Source organism: Grus americana, chromosome 3 (genome assembly GCF_028858705.1).
Source record: "Grus americana isolate bGruAme1 chromosome 3, bGruAme1.mat, whole genome shotgun sequence".
Lineage (NCBI taxonomy): Eukaryota > Metazoa > Chordata > Aves > Gruiformes > Gruidae > Grus > Grus americana.
This window is the reverse complement of record NC_072854.1, coordinates 95,267,670-95,291,551: the sequence shown is the minus strand read 5'-3', so window position 1 is coordinate 95,291,551 and position 23,882 is coordinate 95,267,670. Positions and strand designations below refer to the sequence as shown.

Here is a 23,882-nt window from a genome sequence, read left to right as displayed (position 1 = left end):
CATATTGCACTTCATTCAATGTAGGAAGCCATAAATTATTAGTATAAATCCAGCCAAATAGGGTAAAGCAGTCCAGAGAACAGCTAAGAAAATAATTTGCTTCATGAAGAGATTTCCATGAGAAAAATGCACCTAAGCTAGGAAAATTTGCAATGTAAAGTTGCTTAATTTAAAAAAAAAAAAAGTAGTTTGTACCTTACTTATAGAAATTAGAGCTCCACAGTTGCAACAAGATTAAAATTTAGAGAGAATTAAAAAAAAAAAAGGAATAAGGCCAAAATGTTTAGAAGTGACAAATGAGTTGAGAATGCCAGCATGAGATGTTTGAAGTGTGCTTGATTTTTCAGAAAGGTGTGCTTTAAGTAAAATAAAACTTAAGCATTGAAAAATCACCTGCCACTTTTGAAAACTATGGCCACAGACATTGATACAGATAATAAAAACAACTCATCGTTACTTGCCAGTTTATGGGTATAAATTCTAATGCTCCTCGTCATATCTCAAAACATTCCTATGCCCATTTCCCTAGTTAAGGAAAATGTCCCCTTGGGTAGGTTTATACAAATATTTTCCAAGGTGGATATTTTGAGCATTGTCAGATTCATCTGAAAACATCAACTGCCAGGGACAGAATGGAGGACTGGAGAACCTAATGTGATCTGATACAGTGATTCCTGTATTCATAGGAATAACGATGGAAAAATCTTCTGCTCCAATAGCTATTTATAGCCTTTGTTAAATTTGAGTGAATATTTTGCCTGAGGCTATGAAAAGTTACTCTCAGCTAGCAAGCTGACCCATGAGTAAGCTATCTGTGTGCATGCTTTCAGCACATCGCAAAAGAAAGGAATATCAGGTTGATTTAGTTCATTTTCTCTGCTAGGAGTTACCACAAAACAGCTGATGCAAGGTAATTTGTCACCCTCACAGTGACATGTTAATTCATGTGAGCTATTCATTGGATTCATAGTGAACAAACACATATCAACAGAACAGCCATCATCAGTAACTCCTTTTCAGCTGTGGAAACAGCAACTGGAAACAGAATCGGCCTCAGTCTGCCTCCAGCTCCAGAACCGAGGTCAAATCATAAAGCAGTGTAGGAAGACTTGCACTGCTGCTAACTGGTTAGCTGGGTAGGGGTTTAGTTAGACTGTAGCCAAGCTGTGTCCCAGTCATCCCTCTCTGTCCTGCTGAGGATCTGCATGAGAGGAAGGGTGGTGAGGGAAGCAATATGAAAAGACACAAGATGACCAGTTACAAAATCAAGGTATTACCTGAAAATCTCTGTTAACTCTCTTCATTTCTTGTAGTTCAGAAGAATTTTCCTCAGGGTTTAAGAAACATGGACAAACATTCCTTCAGGGAAAGAAATACTAGAATTAAAAGCCAATTCTTCAGCCTCATGTGTCTGCTTCAAGAAGCTCAGGAAAAGCGCTCAAAGCTCACGTGCAGAAGGAGAGCCACCTTGTTGGCTTAGAGGTGGACAGAATACTTAATAAAAAAATCCCTGTTGACTTAGTTTTAAAAGTGGAGACCTGTCACAGCTGGGAAGAGCTGGACGATCCACAGCTCTTGAAAGTCAGACATAGAAGCATTTAGTATGACATGCGTTACCAGGAAATCACACGTTAGAATACACCCCCCTTACATATAGGCTTACAGCAGAGTTTCAGAAATCTGGGGGTTTAAAGGCAGAAAAGACAAACTGTTCATGTAGTCTGACTCCTCAGGCCACTGTGTTTCATTCTGTTATCCCCGTATCAAGAAGCAATAACTTGTGCTTCACTGAAATGCATCCTCTAAGAATGTGTCTGGAATTAATAAGAAGATACCAAGCAATACAGTCAACTCATCATTTTTTCCTTCTAGTGTGTTCCAGTAGTTAATCGCTTCTATTATTAAAAATCTGTGCCTAACTTCATTTGAATTCATTAGGCATCAGCCTCCAACCACTGGTCTTTGTTATATACCTTTTTCTGCTAGCCTAAAGAGCCTTTCCATGTCCATGCTGTCTCCTGTAAAGGCACTGCTGAGTTCTAAAACTTATTCTTCGAGTTAGGATTTTGGTCTCCTCCATTAGGTGTGAAAAGCAGTTCCTGGTTGTGCACTCTGCTGTGTACAGCCCAGCCTGCACCATAGGTAATGCCAGCCCTGAATACGAGGAGAGGCGTCAGGGATGTCGGCCTGTGCTGCTGAGCAGTGAACAGCTGGGCAAAAAAAGGCTTTGAAGTTCAGTTGTACGGCAATTATACGGTGACCTGTGCTGTGACATGCTGCCTTAGAGCTGAGAAGAAAAGTAACGACTCTGCTATCTACAGGCGCGTGCCTTTGAGCTGAAGTATTGGAAGAAGCAATAGAAAGTTGATGGGAACTAGTGCATCAGGTAAAGGCAGCAACCAAAGTAGCTTGGAAAGCTCAGTGTAGATGTCCTACTGTAGCAGCAACTTAGATTGATCCAAAAATACAGCACTTTAAAGGCAAAGACCTGTTTTGCTCACTTACTTTGCTGTCAAAGCGCACCCCGAAGAGCTTGCTGCGATCTGACGCAGTCCAGAAATCTCTAATATCTCCACTATGTTGACAAAGACTCTTGGGAGCTGCAGAGATTATAATAACCAGACATACCAAATCACAGAACATGATACCACTACAAAGTGAGAAAGAAGTGCCATCCGTAGGTCAGGGAGTCAGTGCAAACTGCACTGTCTGCAACAAATGGCATGTGCAAGGATGATGTATAAAAGGAGGGGGAGGGAGACGTAGAGTGGCTGTCAGCCAAAAAAATCCTGGCAGCTAGTACAAACTAGCTGAAATGCTGCTTCACTCCCTAGGGCATTTTCATTTTCTCTAGGGTAAATGAAACTTTGTACAGTTGGTTTAGCCATCAAAACTGGCAGTATGGTTGTGCTATGTTTGGTCCACAGCAAAAATACTGTGAAACACGCAGTTTTCCTGAAACTGCAGCCCACTTTCTCAGGGTATTATCTAACATAGTTGTTGAAATGCAGTGCTGAGGAGCAGTCTGACTCCAGCTATTTGGAAGATGACCTTGGATGAAACATAATCACTGACAGTCTGTCAGAGGCGAGAAAAACATCAGTGTGCTTGCCAAGAACATAGCTTGCTAGGGTATCTTAAAAGCTTACCTCCTTGTAGAAAATATCCAGAGTGTCCTGAAGGTGCTTGACATACTTTTTCACTGAATAGGTTTCCTGTGTAATTTAAAAAAAAAAAAAAAAAATTGGATGTCTTCTTTCAAGAACCAAGAAGTTTAACTGTTTAGCCTGAACAAAGGAGTCCACAGACTCTCTAGTTGCAAGGTGGTCCATGAGAAGATATATTGACTCGATGCTCCTTTTTGCCTTTGTTGGCAGATATATTTTCGGATCAAGAGATTTATTGCCACATGCACACAGGTTATATTGTGCTTGTGTTTCCATGTCACTAATATATTCCCTTAATCTCTGTAGAAAATCCTGATGTATATAATAGTTCTTGGCAGAGCTTTTGCCTGATGAATGACTACATAAATCATATCTTTGGATTTTGTGTTGTCTTTTATGGGACCCAGACCAGACCAGTTTGCCTTATGAACAGAGCGATACTTTTTTTTTTTTTTTTTTTTTTTTTTACTACCAGTCTGGTGAAATTGATATGGAGGCAGTCAGGCCCCACAAAACTCACAGGCAAAATGACTTTGTGAGTGTAATTATAGAGGTGTAACTGTGGGGACAAAGCCTCCAGGCAGCAGCCTCTAAAGGAAAATGAGCAAAACTGAGAGAACAGTCCCTGATCATTTCAATGACCTAGGGTCCAGGCCCCCAGTGCATGTCACAGGAACCTTTTCAAAGGGGATGACCACTGATAGCTAGATAAAAGACATCTTTTTCACTATAAACTGATGTTACTACTTTTGGTGTCATTCCGAAGAAGAATCGGGCATCCTCAGTAATTATCGTGTGGAGTGGCTTTCCAGAATAAAACTTCACTTGTGTCCCCGTAACAACATGCCTAAGACACCACACTGTCTTGATTGCTTTGTCCAGTTAAGGTGGGAGAGCTCTTCAGTTTGTGCTTGGTCGTTCTTTTTCAATATGGGGCAGGTTGCTGGTTCTTAATGCATTACTCCAGAGCTGCAGTGCCCCAGTATTAAAAGCTGTGCACTTGTTTCTAATACAATGCAGATGAAGGGAACAGGACTTCTAAGTGCTTTTTAAACAAAGGGGAGCTTTGGCTCACTGAGAAAGGTTAAACTTCCAGGGCTGGTCACCTGCCAAGTGCCTGGATGAGCATGCCTAATTCAGAGATACAAACCTTGTCCAAGCAGTACTGGCATAGGTCGTTGCCTCCAACGAGGACAGTGATCAGCTTCCAGTCTTCCTTGAAGTTCATTTTCTAGCAGCACATAAAATAAACAGATTGCAGCATCCATTGCTTAGGCATGCAGAGGTAACATTCGCAAATGGGGCTAAATGGGGTACAGACAGCATGGCAGAACAGAGAAAGGAGGCAATGCTGAGTTACGATGGCACAAGAAAAGCATCTGTCCAGGGGGGAAAATGTGAACTGTTTGCTAGTCTAGCTGCAACTCACCTTGGCTTTTGTAAGGAAATCCCCTTCACCAGACAAGATCTGCCAGGGTAGCTGAGCACGGAAACGTGCCTGTGGCAGCAAGTGTGCCTAAATGAATGTTAGCTTCAGGACAGGGATGGACAGGAGACATTTGCCAGCCATGGCTGAACACTGCAGGCAGTGTGGGGCCGAAGTGGTGTGGGAGTGGATGCTGGAGTGACTCATGGAGCTGTGGAACTGGAGCTGCTGGGGATCCCTGCCAGCTGGGCAAGTATTGCCCCACGGCCAGGAGGAGCGAGGGGTGCCCCAGGGAACAGACAGCTGGATTAAAATAGAAGAGTCCAGGAGGCTGGTGACTTCACTGAGCTCATATAAGGGCAGCTGCAGCATCCACGTCACCGCAAGCTAACAATAGGCACTGCTGAGAGCTGGTTCTCATCAAAACATTTTGTAACATTCAGTACAAAGAAAGGAATCAAAGGCAACTATTTTTAGTGTGGTGCATTTACATAACAAACATCTGCAAAATGATCCCACAAATAGAGGAAGGGCCTGGGAATCACCCACAGGTCTGAATTCTCCTCTTTAACCAGCACTTTGCTCGGAAAGCCTTTCATGAAGAGGCAAAGTGTGGCAGGGACTTCCCTCCTCCCCTTTTTTAAAGATGCATAAAAAGCAGTGAATAAAACAAAGCTCTAGAGCCACGTACTATTTTATTGAAGAGCCATGCCAGCTCCCTTCATTCTGCCAAACAATCGGTAATGCAGAGTAACTGACAGTGGGACAAGCATGCAGCATCCATCAAGAGTGCTGGCATGCAGAGACACATGCTTTGACAAATCTTGCTTATTCAGTACCTTCCTTTCCCATTCAGCCTGAGCCAAGGAGCACCAGGCACTCCCATTCCCTTATAGGGTGCTCTCCCTGAACCAAAAGCTCACACCCAGTCATCCACTCAATTCAGCCAACACTTGGAGCAGGGCAGCCTTGGTTTTCTCCCAAATTTCCTCCCCCCACCCCAAACTGCAGCAGCAGCAGCCACTGAATTAAAAATGAGTCGCCCTTTTGGTGCCCTTTGTAGCCCTCAGTGGAACTGGCACAGCAGACTGGTCCACAATGCTAGATCCCCTGCTAATTCCCTAAAAGTTCATGGCGTGACAGGGATTCACCCAACCCTGAGGTTTCTGGCCACTGATTAATCACTTGCCTGTTCAGAACCAGAGTTTCAAAGGGCCTAATCTCCTGGGAAGGCTTCAGTTGTCCCTCTTCCCAGTATTGCCATTTCCCAGACCCAAGAGTGAATAGTGTGATTCACGTTGGCCACCAGGTGCCTGCTTCAGTGATTCTACACTCAGCCTTTATGACCTCCCTCCACTTTGAATGCTGCTGTTCAACTAAACAGTCCTGGGATCTCCCCAGAGCTTTCAGATCTCTCCTCTTCCTCACTACCACCCTTACAACTCCTGGCCGCACTGCACCGTACATTAGTCTCTGCCTTGTGTGTACCTGCATGGATTTCTATAGGTAAATTATCATCTCCTAAAGCTAATCCCTGGCACGTTCATCTTGGGAAGCACACCAGAGACAAGGATACTGACTTTTCTTCTATCAGTAAAGCACTCTGCACTACTCAAGCATCTCATCAATTAAAGTCATCTCCCAGAGACCACAGGAACACTGAGGGGTGGCCCAAGTTCTACTTACCGAGCTGCTTCTCATTAGCTCCACTAGCTCACGTGCTTGGGCTGACATATTGCTGTAGAGAGAGGACAGAAACATTTTAGATGCATGCTCTGAAAGCCCATCATCTTCTTGATCTCCCACTTCTCATTTCAGGGAATCTCAGGATCCACAGAAACCAGTACAAGGAAAGTGATGCCTCAAAAGAACGAGCAAACATAGGACCAAGATCAGCAGCAGTTGCACGAGTGAATAATCTGATCTGAAAGGGCTTCAGCTAGGATGGCTGCCAAGTGGCAGGCAACTGGGATGAATTCTTCCCATGTCAGAGTTGGCTTAAGTGCATTTTGTTTGGAGAAAACCACTAATGCCCAGATGCACAGAGACATTTAGTTGCATAACTCCCTTCAAAATCTAGTGGGGGAGTTTTGTGCTTACATAGAAGCTGGGCACCTAACCAGCCTTCCTGATCTGGCCTTTAATTCCTGCGGCTTGTCTTATGGCTGGAAGATGCTGCTTACTCTGTGGAACTGCCAGGCTGCAGAGCCCCAGTCCAGCTCTGGGCAGGATGCAACGTCCACGGAGTGAAGCACAAACCATGCTGAGACACCAGCTGGAAACTTGAGCTCCTGATATACTAGCGTGAGACTGTGCTTCAGCTAATAAGCCCTGCCTCTCTACAGCACCTACACAAATGAGGTTACATTATTTTTGCTCCTACAACCATACTGATCACCCTGAGTCTTTGCTCAGGGCACCCATGAAGTATTTAGTAGCTATACAGGCTTTGCTAGCTATCCAGAAACTCTCTTGCAGTAAATTTAATGGCTGTTAAAGGTGTCACAGAAAGTCTTGGAAGCAAATCGCATGGAGTATCCATAGAACAGGCACAGCATATGCGATAACTCTTATACATTTTGGTTCTTAACAGACTAGTAGTTTTTCTTCAGGAGGAGGAGGGAATTAATTTCCAGCTGCTCATTCTGTTCTTTTTCTTTGCACTGCAAACAGATAGTTTTTAATGCCATTAGGGTAGCAGTGGGCTTCTATTTGTTAGTTTGAGGCACATTTCCCAGAAATCAAGGAATAGATGACAGATGCTTATGAATTTTTTCTCATTAGAGATATGGCCTGACAGTGAATCAGGGATCTGCGTACTGAAGGCTGGGCAGAAAAAGGTAGTGGTAGAATTAGAAGCGTAGCTAAGGCATTGGCTCAGAAATTCTGGGCAGAGATCAAATGAAGAAAGGAAGTTTCTCTCTGTTGCTAATTTAGAAAAAGATACAAATAAATCCCACAAACACTGAATAAAAAAAAAATTAACCCAAAATAAAAAACATCAGATCACAGAAACATTCTCAGAACAAGTAGATCATCAGTATTAACTCAACCTTAACACATGGTTCAAAGGTAATCTGCCAGTCTATCAGTTCTCACCCCTTTGCCCTTTCTCAGTTGTGATTGTGCTTACCGTGCTGTGGAGCCTCTCTCTGCAACGTTGAATCCAGCTGTTTCCTTAGAGCTGCCAGTGGAGAAGCCAAAGAGGTTGGGGTTGAATTTTTTCAAGATATCTTAAAAAGAGAAAAAACGTTTAACCATGCACAGTACAAGGAGCAGCGCTGCCTCCCACAGAAGCACGAGTCTATCAAGTGGTGAAAAATGGACCTGGGTTTTCCTCTCAGTCACTGTGACCTTTCAGAAGCTATAGACACACCTGCCTTGGAGACTCTAGTTACTGCCCAGACTTCAGCACCACAACTATTTCTCTCTATTCCATGGCCTTGAGGAGCCAGGGTCTGGCAGCCCAGGAGATGCACAGGTCCCAGGCCACTCACTAATCTTGAATTTGAGTGCCAGAGTAATTACAGTTACTTTCCTTCATGTACCAGGAGCAGATGCTCTGAATATGGCCCTCTACCTCCCACTCCTCCAGCTACCCATCAAGATAATAATATTTATTGCAGAGAGGTGAATTTTATTCACATTTCTAGATTTCACCAAAACCCCCAGTGGGGAAGCGTGATGTCTGAAAACTGTTATTGTTACTGTGTAAGTGCTGTCTGAAACCTCTTTATAGAGTCTCATTTATAATGCATAAATGAAACATACCTTCTATTTTTCTTTAAACACAGCAAAGGATATCAGACTATTACCAACAATGTCAGGTATTGTCAAACTGCTCCACAGCGTGGATCCCATACAAATAGATGAACCATTGTGAACCAAGTCCCTTCCAATTTATGGTCACACTGACCACTTAATGGTTTCTATGGCAACTCCAGGGACTGACTACACAGAACACTAGGACAAGAAATTTATAGTATTTTTAGATTTTTTTTTCAGTGCAATGTAGCAACTTGAAATCATCAGGAGGAACCATAACCTTGCCAACAACCCTCTCTAGAAGGACTGCTAATTTTTTCATAACCCTTCATTTGCCCACAGCCATTACAGCCAGTCACTGGAAAGCACAAAATGAAATAAGGGAGGAGCAGGCCTGCCATGAACTTCTGTCACCTTCAGCACATTTACTCCTAATCATTTCTGTCAAAAGGACGATACGATCACATGCAGGTCCTGTGATGTGGAGGGGTTGAATCAACTTTACAGCTAGTCAGGTCAGTCTGGGTTTCAGCTGTGACTCACATGAACTGCTGATATCCACAATAGTGGGCATTCCCCACTGTGCGCAAGGAAAGCCTGACCATTTCCAGATGTTTCCGCGCATCCACTTAGTCTACTTTCAGAGTAATACTTGCCTTTTGCTTTTTTCAGATTGATTTTCCAGGATACTTACTGGGTAAAGTAGTCTGGGTCTCCAGGGTCCCTTCACCTCCAATACTACAAAGGGAAAGAACAAAATCACCAAGTAGGGTTAATCCTGCAACCATCTGTCATATTGTCACCATATGTTGCTGGAGGAGACCAGGAAGGAAAAAAGAAAAAAAAAAAAAGACTAACCTCAAACAGGACTAAGGAGATAAACCACAAGAACTCAGGGAAAGTACTGAAAGGAGATTTCGCATTAAATCTAGCAGGTCATCAGCTACGATAGAAGCTATGCCTCCAGACTGGGAATAGAGCATACTCGAGAACTGATTTTTCATATAGACATGCTGGGATGCCCACAAAGGCAGGCATATTTCCTCACCAAAGTTACTCCATGTAACCTTGCTGAAACTACATTTGTGTGCAGTTATGCTTAGAAAAGAGACTGCATTAAATGCTCATTAAGCACCTATCTGGGATTCTGCAATCTTGGTTATGAAAAGAGCCTCTGCCTCTACCGTTCAAAACTTGTCTGTGTGCGTAGCCAACACATTCTCCTACCACTTCTGTCAGCCCCTCCTGAAGATACATACAAGGGGGGAAGAAAGGATGAAGAAAAGAATGTGTACATGTGCACATGCTTATCAACCATATTTCTGCCTATATGAAGCAGGCAGTTTCCTTCCACACTAGCATGGATATTGAGATTCACACCCACTCTGACATGTATGGTCTTTGTCCACCTTGCAATAGCAAAGATGTTTGGGACATCTCCATTGAATATGCATGCAGTGCTCTCACCATGTTCATGCCAATCCACACTCACTCAGACTCTCTTGCATTAGACACTGCATTAGATAATCACAATGGCAGCAATACTCTGAACAAACTCCAGAGAGACTGGCAGGAGGCTGAAAGAATTCACTCATATTAATAATCCAGTACTGTCAGACACACAGGACTATGCTTGTAGCAATTGGGTCTGGTTAAAAAAAAATAAAAAAAAGGCAACAAAGCACCCACAAAAGCAAACACCAAAAAACCCACAAGAGTCACCCCCTTTCTCTTCCAGTCCTGACTCCTCCAATCCTTACCCAGCAACACCTGCTCTCAGCATCCTACCCCTGCATTTACACACTTAAGTATGTAACCACACAACCAGGTGACCCACACTGTTAACTGTGTGGACAAAAATAGAGAAAGAGAAAATTGTGCATTTTCACCTCCAAGAAAGTCCCCTCCAGTCTGTTTGTAGGTCAGTTGCTTTGGCTCCTACTGCAGTCTGGAAAGGATGGAAAGAATAATTTATAAAATACTAGAAGAAAAAAGTGCTACAAGTTTAGCTAAGACAGACATCGTGATTTGAAAGTGCTGAGGAATTTTGGTAACTTTACTCTGCATCCAGCCAAGCTTTTGCAGTATTCCTGTTTTAGCATAAATGGTCCATGTCCTTATTCACAGCCACACACTGGCCTCTGGGTGGACCTGCATCTCCCGTGCTTCAAATTCACGGGCTTCTCATTTACAAAAGCAGCTCATCTAGATAGTAGACCATGGAACATCAGAGGAGATATAGTCCAGCCAGAGGCATCTGACTGTAAGGTCAAGGACATAAGGCTTTAGAACTACTGCTCTAATATTGTTTTAGAAACCCAGTGGGACCCAGATTAACATCAACAGCTTTGTATTTCTTTGGATTTTTCTGACGGAAAATGCTTCATCCTGGCATTTCCTGAAGAAAGCTGGATTTGAGAGACTTAATAATCCAGGGGGGGGGAAACCAACAAAAAACCCCCACATACTGATGAAGAATTCCCAGCCAGTTTTAGCTGTAAATAAATCAGCAGAGGAGCTGCTTTTTAATCTGCCAAGAAAACAAATCTTTGGTGTAAAATCCACTTTTCGTCTGCTGGACCCGGTCCGCTAGTGTAACACGCAGACTTGATGAGGTGCAGGCAGGATTTTTTTGCCAATACAGATAAGGACGTTGGCATATTTATTGCTTTCACTGTACATTGGTGCTAAGAAGTCAGATGGATTCATTCTAGCCAGTGACATGACTAAATTGCTCAATGTTTCACTAATCTCCAACTACATCTAGACTGAGAACAGCCTTCCTGTGGTGTGAACGAGAGAGAGGAGAAAGAGACACAGACATCAGAACAGAGAAATTTGTGAGGGATTTGAGTAGCTCACAAGACTGGGACAGACCTCTAGCAAGGTCAACACCCTGACTTGCATCAGAACAGCAATCGTGAAAATGGGTTCTTTTGCAGTTTTATAGTTTCTTAGTGGTTTCACTTAATTCTGTATTCTTCAAAAAGCCATAGTATCAATGCAGCCATAAACACTGACTGCATTCAGGGCTCTTGTGAGAAATACCAGGAGGAAAATCAATGCCTTAGTGGACCAAGACAGATCTTTGCTGCTGCAGTCCCTCTGACCCATCCCGGGGATGGTTAGACAGTCCAAAAGTGTGCACTGCTGTTGACTGTACTGCACTTTGTGTGCGGGGTATGTGTGTATGTGTACACACATGTGGGAAATAGTCTGTCATTTTTCCGTCCCCTCCCAGCCAGAACAATTCTGTAGTGCTGTGTAATTCTGGAACTTTTTCTCAGAAAACTTTGGTGCAGATCTGCAGTATTGCCTGCTATTCTTTTCTGAGGCCTTTCCTTTCTGTGCCTGCTCTTTTCAGTTTGCCTTTCCTGGTACATGAAATATATCAGAGTTTTAACTGGAAGATGCCTAAACCAGGAAGCAACATTTGAAAGCAAAATTCTGAAATACAGAAGTATCAGAATTATCTCAAGTGACAAGCACTTTGTTCTGCAATCAATTATTTCCATACGAATTTTCGTCAAGAATTCTCATTGCATGAAAAATGCCAATTGCTTGCTCTTGTTTTTATGTCAGAAAAGACTATTTTTATAAGGCAGACATTTCCCTTTTCAAAAACACTTGAATAAACTGTGTGCAGTAGAGAATGCAATCCCATTTCTCTTCTGGCCTGAATTATTCATTACTGGATTACACAATTGCCAGTGTCACTCATATCCCTTCAGGCTATTTCTTTGCAAAGGGACACAGGTAGATGAGTCTTGCTTTGCCAAGCCAAAGCAATTTGCTTCCTATCTGACGATGCCTGACACAACCACATCTAGGCAGAAATCAACAATTGCTGTTCTCGTTCTAAACCTGGGAGCACAGCAGTACTCACAGTCAGGGAATCTCCCAGTGCTCCTATGACTTTGATGTCAGCAGGTTGTAGCTCATGTACTAAAAAACAGGAGGAGAAAGAAAGCAGGATTATAGATAAATGACACAAAATACTGTTTAACAGAATAAAGATCCAAGTCTTTGGTTCTGACCTGATGGTATTTTTACAGACTTTTAGGGAGAACGAGCCTCAAGTTCTGCGTTACAGCTAGGCAAAAGGCATAACTTCTTGCCTTTGCTTACAACAGTGTACTCAACTAACAAGGAAATAAATGGACCTTAAAACAGCTTAGGGAAAAAAAAAAAAAGAAAACAGACTAGATGTGTTTAGGGATGCATACATTCAATCTCTTTTAATTGGTTTTCAGGTTTGGGTCATAGTTCAATACTTACCATCAGCAATCTCCCTGTAAAGCCTTCCAACTACACGCAGTGCTCCCACTGTGCTGTTTATCAGAGTAGGCTCACCAGGTCGGTCAAACTTGCTGAGCCACTAACCTACGTAGGCAATTTTAATCTGCCATGTTGCTGTATATGCTATATGTATATGATAAATGATAAATGTGGTCATATTTATCCACGGAGAGCGCACCTGCTGTGTTGCAGAACTTGCTGTGTATGGCATGACAGACTTTCTTCCTTTGCTGCTAAATATATCAGCTTTTGTTTCCTTTCCATCTAGGATTTGCCAGCTCAAGATCTTACTGGTTTTAAAAACAAAAGGTGAAATCTTTCCTATTTGTGATTTTAGCTTACGAGTTCTTTCTCACCTGATGTTGGGACATGACTGGATGGAGTCTGTTCAGAACATGACAGGTCACTACCCCAATTCTGAAATGGCAAGTTACAAAATTGGGTCATGTTATGAAGATAATATGGAATTCATATATAGTTTAATTGTATAGTGAAAGGCAAAACTAAGTTAAGACATAGATCCTAGGTTGGTGCCTATGTAGGTCAACAGTCCTTTCCTCTTTGTGGAATTAGTTTTGGTGACATTTTCTAGCCAAAACATTTTTCCAAAGGTATAAGCCATATTTCTAGATTAAATGTTTTGACAAAGTTCCATAAGGAGAATAATTCTTTCCCCTCCTCTCCAGCCCGGAGATTTTGTCCACCCCCCTAAAAGGTGTGGTCTTCAGGTTTAAAGTCCTCCTCTGTCTCAAGAGACATCAGATGTAAAAACAAACAAAGCAAAAATCAACAATAAAACCCTCTGCAAATTTCTAATAATATATTAGTGTATTATATTATTATTTCCCATGTAATTTGCTAGAAACCCATTCTTTTTCTACAAACTTTCAAAAAGGCTTGCTTTCACTGAATATAAAATTTTAAAAATTTTTGAAGCTTCAAAAGTTTCAGTAAAGAGACCTGTCAGCCTCTAAATAATTAGACTACTATATATATGTAGAGGATATCATAAGCTATTACGCTTATTCCTCCAGTTGAGGAAACTGAATCAACCACACATCACAGAACATCTCTGTTCATCTGCAGGAGCAGCTGATTAATGTGCCACCCATGCTCTTTGGTAGTGAGCAACATTAGCTGAGAAGGTAGTGAGGGAAAAACTGTAATTGTTGTAATGGGCAGCCCCTGTAAGAGCAAAGACATCTGCTTATGCTGATCTAAGAACTAGCCCTCCTTGGAGCAGGATGTTGGACTAAGGATGTCCTGAGGTCCCTTCCAACCTGAATTATTCTGCGACTGCACAATTCTCCCATTCAGAAAAAAACTACATGGACCAGTAGCCTTCAGAAAACATGGTTAGTGCTAAGAAAAAAAAACGCAAGACAAATTCATCTGTTCTTGTAAAAAAAATGGTGTAATAGGCTTTACTATCAGCCATCTAGTTAAAGGCTGGTTGCAGAGGCTAGAAAGGACAGCCGGGCTTATTTTTCGATCAGAGAGGAAACTGTTCCTTCACTCTCTCTACTGTTTCTTCCCTTTACCCTATCATTTCAAAAGCTATTGCTGCTGAGATTCAGTGGAAGTGCAAGAATTACCCATTAAAAGTATAACTCTAGCTCTACAGATAGAAACCTCATTTCAATATTGCAAACTATGGCTTACTGAAACAGTATCAGCTGTTGCTCCTTGCAAACCCTCAAGACACACAGAGATTTTCATAATTTGACTGGGCATGAGGACCTCCCAGTATGCCAAACTAGCCCAGCCCATTTTGACTGCCATCTCCAGTCACATTTCTATCGCTGAAACAGAGCATCCTGCGTGCCTTGCAGCCATTTGTCAAGAGCAAGTTACCGCCCCATTTCTTCAACCCCTATGCCAAGTTTGTTTAATCTACCTTGTGGTAGTTGCTCAGTCATGGTGGAAAGTGAATGGCTTTGAAACTGGATCCCTATCACCTCCTTTATATCTGGCCGCTTATCCAACATGTAAAGGTGACCGGTGACTGCCCTCTACAGGTTAAGCTTGCTTGAGTGCATGGAAGTACAGTGGCTCAAGAAGAGAATATGTAAACCTTCCTCAGATCACCTGGGGGCTCAGGCTTCTAAGTTACCTTCTCCCTGTCATGAGGAACTTGCTATCTGAATTAATGATGCATCCCAGGTGAATTACTGTTGAGCAGAGTTTTGATACAATTGCACCAATTAATACAATTCATTTTGTTTGGCTTTTAGGAACAGAGGAGTTTAACATTTGTTTACACAGGAAAAAAAAGCAATGCAAGATAGACTTCCCTTTCTGTAAACTGGTAATATTTAAGCTCATCTATAAATTCAGGATGATGTGTGAACAGTCACCAGATAAAGCTTTGCATAATTTGCCCAAAACGCAGCAAAAGATGCAACAATTACCTCTATTGGCTCATTAGTGGGCTCCACAGTTGGATATGCGTAGTTTTTATTCTTGTATGTTGCCAGGAATGGCTTGTTCTGGAGAAGGGGGAATACAAATGTAAGAAAAGTTAGGCAATAAGCACATGGCACAGACCATAGCAAGTGATATCAAAACATCATACCAATAAGAAAGTAATTGCCTAAGCTGTAAAATGGGGATCTGCCCCCAGCATGGGAAGCATGCCCCTTCCTTAAAATTCAGAAGTAAGATTTGTATTTAGCACCTTATGGCAAAAATGATATATGCCAGATCCCGATTGCAGTTTAACATTTTCTTCTCCTAACCTTCCACAAATTACTTAGACGTTATTAGATGTTTAGTCCTTTCCAAAGACATTGATGTAAAGTCTAGGGAAACCTGGGCAGATCTTCCTGTTGTCAGCAGAGGGGAGATGAAAGATTGATTACTGAAAGGATCACTCTTCCCCCCAAGAGAGGCTGTAGAAATTGCATGGTTATTTTTGTCCCCTGCTAATGCAACGTGCATTCAGGAAGACGTTGTATAGGTTAAAAAATTTCACTGGGATGCCCACTTATCTCAACTAAGAGCAATTCCAGTATCATCTGCATGAGGAGATCTTACAAAGCACTAAAATCAGAAGGCATATTTAATTGATTAGAAGACCCACTGTTATTTTATTTGCAGGGCTTTATCCTGCTTTAAGTCACCTCAATACGAATAATTTTCCTTGGCTTGTTGGGCCCTTGCAGCCTGGCACACCTGATATTTTCATGGACATGACTACCTGAAATACTGTTTTAAAACTGTAGTGAGAAACTGTAGAAACAATAAATAGAATTTGTGGGCGTCAGAATCTGAAGTAATTTACTACTCCCGTTAGTACCACAGAAGGTGAAATCCCCTGGAAACAGTCTATTTATTCCTTTGTAGCACTGTTTCATCGTCTTTGCCTCAGAGCTTTGTGAGCAGGGAAAGCTGCTGGCACTTCTATCAATGACTTTTTCAAAGCACTGTGGGCTTACCATTTCTGAAAACAATGACCATATATTCTTTGCAAGGGATATAAAATTTTTCTATGTCTACCTCTGAAAAGCAACATCTTTGAATAGGAGCGGACGAAGGGAAAGAAATACAAAATCCACATTATTTGGCACTGAAATAGTTGCTAAGTTAATTTAAGCTGCCTGGAAAGAATACTGGGTAAAGTGAAGTAGGATCAATTTCAGTGAATCTGAGGACTTTTGAAACATGCTGATTAATAACTCAGCAGATCTTCCTTTTCTGACAGAATGGACACAATATAGACAAAAACCTCCTGTATGACTTGAAGGACTGTCTCCAGGCCCTAGAGAACAACTCAGCTCCCTGATCTGTTCAGTTCTTTGGCCAACCTCATTGAAACTGCTGAAGAAAGGGAGCCAATTATTGCCGACTGCAGCGGTCATTTCCACGTGCTGATCCCTAGCAACTGTATTGTAAGTTCAGCCAGAGTCTGAAGTAACCCTGTTGTGGATCAGGCCAGGAAAACCGACCTGCCACGAATTCAAGAGATAACAGATACTGGTGTTTGCAAAGCTGCTGTGGTGCCCAAGCCTCATTGTTTCTGGTGAGAAAGTTAATGCAGCATGTTCTGTTGTTTGCTGCCTCTGTACTTCACAAACATAACAAAACACAACCTCTGCCACAACTGAAAACACACAAATCAGCGTGTTGTCCATCAGTATTCATGGCACAGTAAGAGGCCAAGGGACACCTGAGCAGGTATATGAGAGCACCTGCTCACTTGGAGGTAAGCAGAGAACAAAAGTTTTCAGCAAACTTGTTCCAGACATACTGAACCCCTGCTCTCTGCAGCAAGCACAAGCACATACAGCCTCCTGATACCCAGCTTCCCCAAGGTGGGTATATTTACCTGAACTGGGCAGTTGAGAACGATGTCAGCCATGAAATCAAATGAGTCAGCTTTCTGGTCTACAGGCTGTAACTAGAAAGGAAGACAAAAAAACCCCCTATTTTGTAACAATGTTGGCTCATCTTACATTTGTATAACAATTCTAATCCAAAAAGAACCTAAATATACCTCTCAAATTTATATAAAGCTGCCTGTATTTACAGACCTTGATTTACCAAGGCTGAAATGCATCCACTTCTCAGAAAGAACATGGCAACTGCGTAACAAAACAACAACTCTAGAAAGAAGCTTAAAATGGGAAGTGGAAAGCTACACTGGATCAGTTTAAACTCCTGGAGGATTTTGGCAGGCACATGAAGTACCTTGGAATTTTGCCAGAAGGCAAGGTCGTAAACTCTCTTCTCTTGCATAAAAGACAAGACACTAAGACTCCCTCAGTTTTTATAGCTAAGCTGCATGATGGCATCTCCAACAAAAGGGCTGTTTATGCATAGAAGATTAAACCAAATTTAATTAGAGGTACTGCTTGATGATCACAAGCAATCATGTCAGCTGTTAAGATGTTACCCCATAGTATATAGAAGTTACCATCCAGGATCTGAGATACTGCCTCTGACTGCACGTGTACTCCTACTGCACTGCAACGCTAAGTAAAATGGGTTTGCTTAAGCAATCTTTAACGACTCATTTTTATTGACCTTTACTCATTTCTAAAGGTAGTAAAACTAAACTGAATTAAAGCCACTTTAATTCCTAATGAGACATTCACAACACATGGATTTAAAACAAACTTCTAAGTAATCCATTTTAAACTGATGTATGCACTTAGAATTCTTTATTTGGTGGTTTCCCATACCAGCCCATAGAAATATCATCCTTGCTGAATACTGTCCTGCCTTTCGTGACATAGGCAAAGTAGACTTGAAGTCACTCAGTTGACATCACAAATGACCGTGATCATGCACTCTCTCCTCCCCACGTGCTTTAAGAAGCAGGAGATTCTAGGCTGAGGACAGCACCAAAACCAGAGTGTACCCAACTAGTTCGGAAGAAGCAAACACAAGGCCCAGGGCTATCCAGGCCTTCATTGCAATGTTTATTACAGAGATCATTTTAATGGGAGCCAGGTCTAAGTAAAGACCACACATTATATGCAGAGCCTGTCACCTTACCACAGCATTCCAGAGAGCCTTGGCAAGCTGAGAATGGCCTTTCTGGCTTGGATGGAAGCAGTCAGGTGAAAAGTAGGAGACATCTGGACGTCCATCCTACAAATGAAAGCGTAAAGGACATCTCAGTGCAGAAGAATCCACATGGCTCCAGCTTGGGGTTGCTGAAGCCAAATCAGAGTCAGTAATGGAAGGTTCATGCTACTTGTTCTTGCTGCTCCAATGAGGAAAGTTGCATGATTACCTGTGATATAAATGAGCTACCAGAAACACTTAACTAGAGATGCTTATGTGCCTCCAAGGGCAGATCCACCCAGAAGTAGCAAAACCACCATTTTCAACTACGTGCCTAGTTCCTCTTCGGGTTCTGCAATAAAGATGGGTTCCTCTCCTCAGCACATCATCAGAACTGGCACCACAGGCACCAGTATGCTCTGCAGTTTGTTTACATGGTAACAAGCATGTTACAGATGCTTTACCAGAAGAAACAGAGCCCAATCTACTTTTTCACAGCTGTGTCAGTTTTGAAAGTTTGAAAGGAGCAAGAAGCAAGTAAGTGTTTGAGGGAAGGCAGCCAGGCTGACCGAGCACACCAGTACAGTCTCTTTTCTGAGCAAAGCTGTACTTTAATACAGATACTGAAGGAAATGGAGTTTGGAAATTTAAATATCTTGGCTTTCATGTGAGTACTGAGATGAAAAAGAGCTTAGGTCACAGATGACTGAAACAATGTTTTTTGGTCAGAGCAGTCCTTCCTCAAAACTGGAGCAGGTTTTGATTCAGTGTGGTTGGGCTAGCTTATTACAGGACTACTACCAAAATTTGCATCTCATATTGATCTTTTGCCAAGTTTAGAGGCAGAGTTTTCAGTTTAGGAACATCTGAATATTTTGTGAGAGAAAGTTCAGGATGCTGTTTTTTCTTTTTCTTAAAATCTGAACTAATGTTTGTGAGACTATAAAAAAGTTCAGAAGTATTTTGCTGCTTCTGTTTTTATTTCTGTGTTCTGTATTTCTACCTCAGTACCAAAACCCCTAGCGATGACTTTTCACAGGAACCACACACACCCCAAAAGCAAAAAAATTAAAAAAAAAAAAAATCAAAGCCTTTTTTTCCTGTGAAGCTTTCAGTCAGTTTTCCAAATTTGTCTGTAGCAGCATCTGAACTTTTCAAACTTGTCACTAACTATTGGCAGCATTTTCAGGATCACTCCAGTTCAATTATACCAGAGCGATTCCTACTCAATATTTTGCCCCATCTGCTCTTAGTTCCAGGTGAGATGAGGAAGGGCAGATTCATGTGCAAATTAGCAAGTGGAGTTTCAGTTTCAGAGACGGTTTGGGTCATTCCCTAGATTTATAGTTTACTGAGACTTACCATTCAAGGAACTGAAATATAATTTCCAGTAGTATGAAAAAGGGCTCACTGCATAAAACTACTACTTCCACCAGATCATATATAAACTTCTCTCTTTGTCTGACACAGAAGAATGAGTTATGGCACACGAAGAGGAGGTGCTGCTGTAGTCACCAGTGAGCGATGCAGCTATGTTGCTTTAAGAACTGTAACTTAATATCTGTCTTTTATTAATAGTGTTATATTTTCAGAAAGAAAAATATTTATGTACCCTTGAGAACATACACAAACAAACCTCTTAATTCAAGTTTTGATTCATTTTCCAAAACAGTAATTCATATTGACAGCACAATATACAAAACAAAGAACTGCTAACTATATGAAGAAATCTGATGTACTATACCAAAAAGCAACAAGTTCATATAAGAAAAGCACAGAACAAGCTGAAACTATTTTGCATATACCCACACTTAGTCCTTTGCATGCAGAAGTCTCTTTAGATCATACCTGACCAAGAGGAATCTTGGCATTTTGGAGGAAAGGCTGGATGACCACTGTGAAATTTTCATGAGTATCATATCTGCCAGACTCCACAAGTGTCTGAATGCCAAGCTGCAAAAAACAAAACAAAAATGACCACAAATAATCTGTCAATATCTCTGCATCATAACTGGTTGGGGGTTTTTTTGTTGTTGTTGTGGGGTTTTTTGGTTGGCTTTTTTGTTGTTTGTTTGGGGGTTTTTTGTTTGGGGTTTTTGTTTTGGTTTTGGTTGAGATTCCAAGAATCAGAAGAAAGCTTTTACTTCTTCACTGAAATAGCCATGGATGTTGGCAGAAGGTGAGCCTTGCAAAGTGGCTGATGAGGCTGGAACACAGTACTATCGGGGACAGGATTTCGGTGACTAAACTCCCACCTATCCATCTGTACTAGAAAACAATTTTTTTTTTTTTTTTTTTTAAGAGATTTGCTGCTGGTTTTGGTCATATGGTGTTTTGGATAGCATCAAATTATTTCCTGCTTAGCTCAGAGGGCCCATTTGCGTAAAGTACTGCTATGATATGTTGCTTGGAAATCAAGAGCTCAACTCAATTGGAAATAAAATAACTGCATCACTCTTGATAAACATACCTGGTAAGCTTTGGTGGCTTCCCTCACCATTGTTAAATTTGGTGAGTTTTCTTCTCCTGTGAGAACACAACTACACAGATAACTGTGGGAGAGGTTAGAGGAGAAAACATGAATGGAGTTAGAGAATGCAGAAGTCATCCTTTGCCACCCAACATCCTCATGACATGGGAGGAATGAGGAAACCTGTACAGTTGTGTTTCCGTGAAAATATCTTATCATCCTTGCCATTGTTCATCATTTCAACCCTTAGTCTTATTTTTTGCCACACATGAATGATACTACTCCAAACCAGTTTGGTTTCACCCCCTGGTATATCAAAGTGATGTACACTGTACGATGATAGTTTGTGCCATTCATTACACCCTGGTGTCCAAAGGCCCTGCAGCCTGACAGAGGTGCATGCTGGTCCCTCTGGAACTAGAAAACAGGTTTTTAAAATTTACTTGCTACGTTACCTCTGAGCTCATACCTTTCCAAACAACAACTCCTTTTGCATTCCCAAGACAGAAGTTTTCCGTGTCTGGAGGGTCAGCAAAGAATGCAAATTACCCATTGCAATAAAGCCTCTAAAACAGGAGAAACCTGTCTACTCTGCAAATGCTTCGCATTCCCTCAAAAGGCCTGAAAATCCAAATGCTTGCGGGCTTCAACCCCACCTTGAGGAACCCTGTATCAATAACTTTAACCCAAGCTCAGTGAGGTGTACATTATGTATCACAGGAAATGTTACAGTTCTAGACACGGACAAAACACACAGGTCCTCTGACAATACTTAGGTCAAAGCCAAGAGGAGGCAACACTATCAGGCAGGATGATGTCAGTCAGTTCAAATGATGAGAGAAGCACGGAATAAGAATATGCTTTATCGTCACGGACAGTAAGTTCAGGTATAAAAGGAAGTCAAACAAGCCTTACTCTGCCATGTAAGTGGGGCACTGAACTTGAGTATCCACAAACAACTGTCTCAGAGGGAGGAGGTCCATCACTTCAACGAGACTCACTAGAGCTTTTGGAACCTGAAAGGTAAGTCAAACTTTAGCTTAGAAGAAACTGGTTATGCAGCCCACAGTGCACTCATTTTACCACAAAGTCCAGCCGTTTGATACCCCTTCCCTTTCTCCACTGTTGGAAGGGCGGGGGGGGGGGGGGGGGAGGCAACAAAAGCCCCCCCCCAAAACTCCCCCAACTCAGCTTTTGATTCTTTTCCAACACCATGGTCCAGTGTTACTGTCTGTCATTTCAGACGGCATCTCACTATTCTCAGAGAGACAAGGCAAAAGAAGATGCCTTGTCAAAGGAATACGTTTGGTACCAGAATGAAAAAAACCCCACCAAAATCAAACAAACAGAATAGCTAGCACCAGTCAATGTACCAGTACGAGCTAGAATGCCAGGACAATTTTACAGCACTTGCCTGCTGGTGCAGAATATCGAGAGTTTCTTGAATCCTTCTGATGAAATTCACAGCTGAGTAGTGATCCTGATAGAAACAGAAGAGATTACTGCTAAATGGAGACACAAGACATTTTGGTTGGGAGGCTTAAGAATCACATTAATTAACTTCCTTTTCTGCCATACAACACTGTGGTCAGTAGGATGTTCTTGCTTCTTTCTAGAGAGTAGGGATTTTAAGCATATCAATTAATCTAAAATGTAGAAAGACTCAATGAAATTTTGGATTTAAAATAAACCTTGTTGAGTAACAGTATATTTAACCCAAATCCACTGGGTCCTTCATGTAAAGATGCAGAAAGGAACTCAATCTGAATGCATGCTGAACAGCAGAAACCAAGCAGCCATAGGCATGCTCACAGCCAGCTGATAAGCTCTCATAAAATTAGGTGAAATCATTGCTAGTCAAGGTCATAGCTATAAATAAAGCTATAAAACTTGGCAGCAGCAGCAAAGATGCCTAGCGAGGCTCCTGCAGAAGCAGGAAATTTCTCAAGCACAAGGGGTTGCAGGAGAATTGAAAATGCTCACAAGAAGTTAACATATTAAAGGCAAGAGAGCAAGAGCTGGCAGAGAAAGGTGGCCTCTCCCTGCCACCTGCCCATTCAAGTCCCACGATCTCTTTATGGCAGCCCTACAGGCTTCTCCAAATGATATTGAGCACTGCAGCAACTTCCCTCATACACGCCTCACCTGTTCCTAGCACCTCCCTACACTTACGGGGTGATGACAATTGTAGGATTAGATTAGTGGTAGTTTAAAGCAGTATAATCCTTTCCTGGATATCTAAAGAGGCCGTGCTAGCAGTATAGCAGTTACCATATCAGAGGAGTAAAGCTTTTCTTCCCTTCCACTTTTTGCTCATGGTCAAAAGACAGTAGCAAAGACAGCGGTTCTTACCCTGGAGTAAGCCAGAGAGAGCACAACCATCCTACTCTTGCTGGTAACTGTTTTTGTATCAGGGCACCGTCAGCAGCAACCAGCATCAAAATATACAGCAGCACACACATAACTCATGCTTTCTCTGTGGAGGCTCTGAGGATCCATGGACTTCCCTTGACATGTTTTTACACTGACATGACAGTCCCACTACAGTTTCAGTTAACCACTTCTACTCACAGGGTCTTTGCAATAGTTGCACAGATCGTTGCCTCCAATATGCACTGTTATGAGCTTCCAGTCAGCATTGAAGTCGATTCGCTGTGCAATAAGGAAGAAAATAACAAGTCTGAATTTCTTTGACCTCGTGATATGCACATGGTATCATTGCAGGTGGATCTATCACATGATGCAACACCCAATTCTTTTCATGCTGTAAGATTAAAGGAGCCCCAGACAACTTACAGGATCGGTTTTCATTACTCTCAGGAGATTTCTTGCTTGGGCTGGTAAGTGCCTGTGAAGAAGGACAGCTAGTGAGTGAAAGAAACATCCTTACGGAGAGATCAACATTAACGTTCTTCAGACACCTTAAATCAAGTTGTCAGATATCAGGAGGGTTGAGTGAGGAAACAGTACAATCCTCATGTTGCCATGATCAAATTACACATTCACATCTTTGTGGAAAGTCAACATCAAATTGAACTTGAATACTGCTTTTACTCAAAATCAGTAATTAATCTGGAACTCTAAGTTTAACTTCTATGACAGTGCACTTTGCACCTAAAACAGCTGAAAAGCCAGACACAGCAACATGTTTGTAAGCAGATGGCCTGTTTAGAACTAGGCTATTGTCAATCTATTCCTCATGGACTAAAACAAGAAGGGAATCCCCAGTCTCAATATTTAACTG

At 41.9% G+C, this 23,882-nt stretch overlaps 1 protein-coding gene across 1 annotated transcript in view; it reads right to left on the bottom strand.

Annotated features, from left to right (window-relative positions):
- Window positions 1-23,882, bottom strand: part of PLB1 (phospholipase B1) — a 72,808-nt gene that overhangs the window by 5,704 nt on the left and 43,222 nt on the right. The window contains exons 31-49 of the mRNA XM_054820782.1: window positions 23,435-23,486; window positions 23,210-23,290; window positions 22,053-22,118; window positions 21,554-21,654; window positions 20,639-20,720; window positions 20,017-20,121; window positions 18,157-18,252; window positions 16,985-17,056; window positions 15,069-15,146; window positions 13,014-13,074; window positions 12,245-12,303; window positions 10,248-10,306; window positions 9,053-9,096; window positions 7,727-7,826; window positions 6,280-6,331; window positions 4,318-4,398; window positions 3,150-3,215; window positions 2,506-2,600; window positions 1,278-1,359 (exon numbers count right to left, since the gene is read on the bottom strand). Coding sequence (XP_054676757.1) covers window positions 1,278-1,359; window positions 2,506-2,600; window positions 3,150-3,215; window positions 4,318-4,398; window positions 6,280-6,331; window positions 7,727-7,826; window positions 9,053-9,096; window positions 10,248-10,306; window positions 12,245-12,303; window positions 13,014-13,074; window positions 15,069-15,146; window positions 16,985-17,056; window positions 18,157-18,252; window positions 20,017-20,121; window positions 20,639-20,720; window positions 21,554-21,654; window positions 22,053-22,118; window positions 23,210-23,290; window positions 23,435-23,486 — 1,432 coding nt within the window. The remainder of the gene's footprint in view (window positions 1-1,277; window positions 1,360-2,505; window positions 2,601-3,149; window positions 3,216-4,317; window positions 4,399-6,279; window positions 6,332-7,726; window positions 7,827-9,052; window positions 9,097-10,247; window positions 10,307-12,244; window positions 12,304-13,013; window positions 13,075-15,068; window positions 15,147-16,984; window positions 17,057-18,156; window positions 18,253-20,016; window positions 20,122-20,638; window positions 20,721-21,553; window positions 21,655-22,052; window positions 22,119-23,209; window positions 23,291-23,434; window positions 23,487-23,882) is intronic.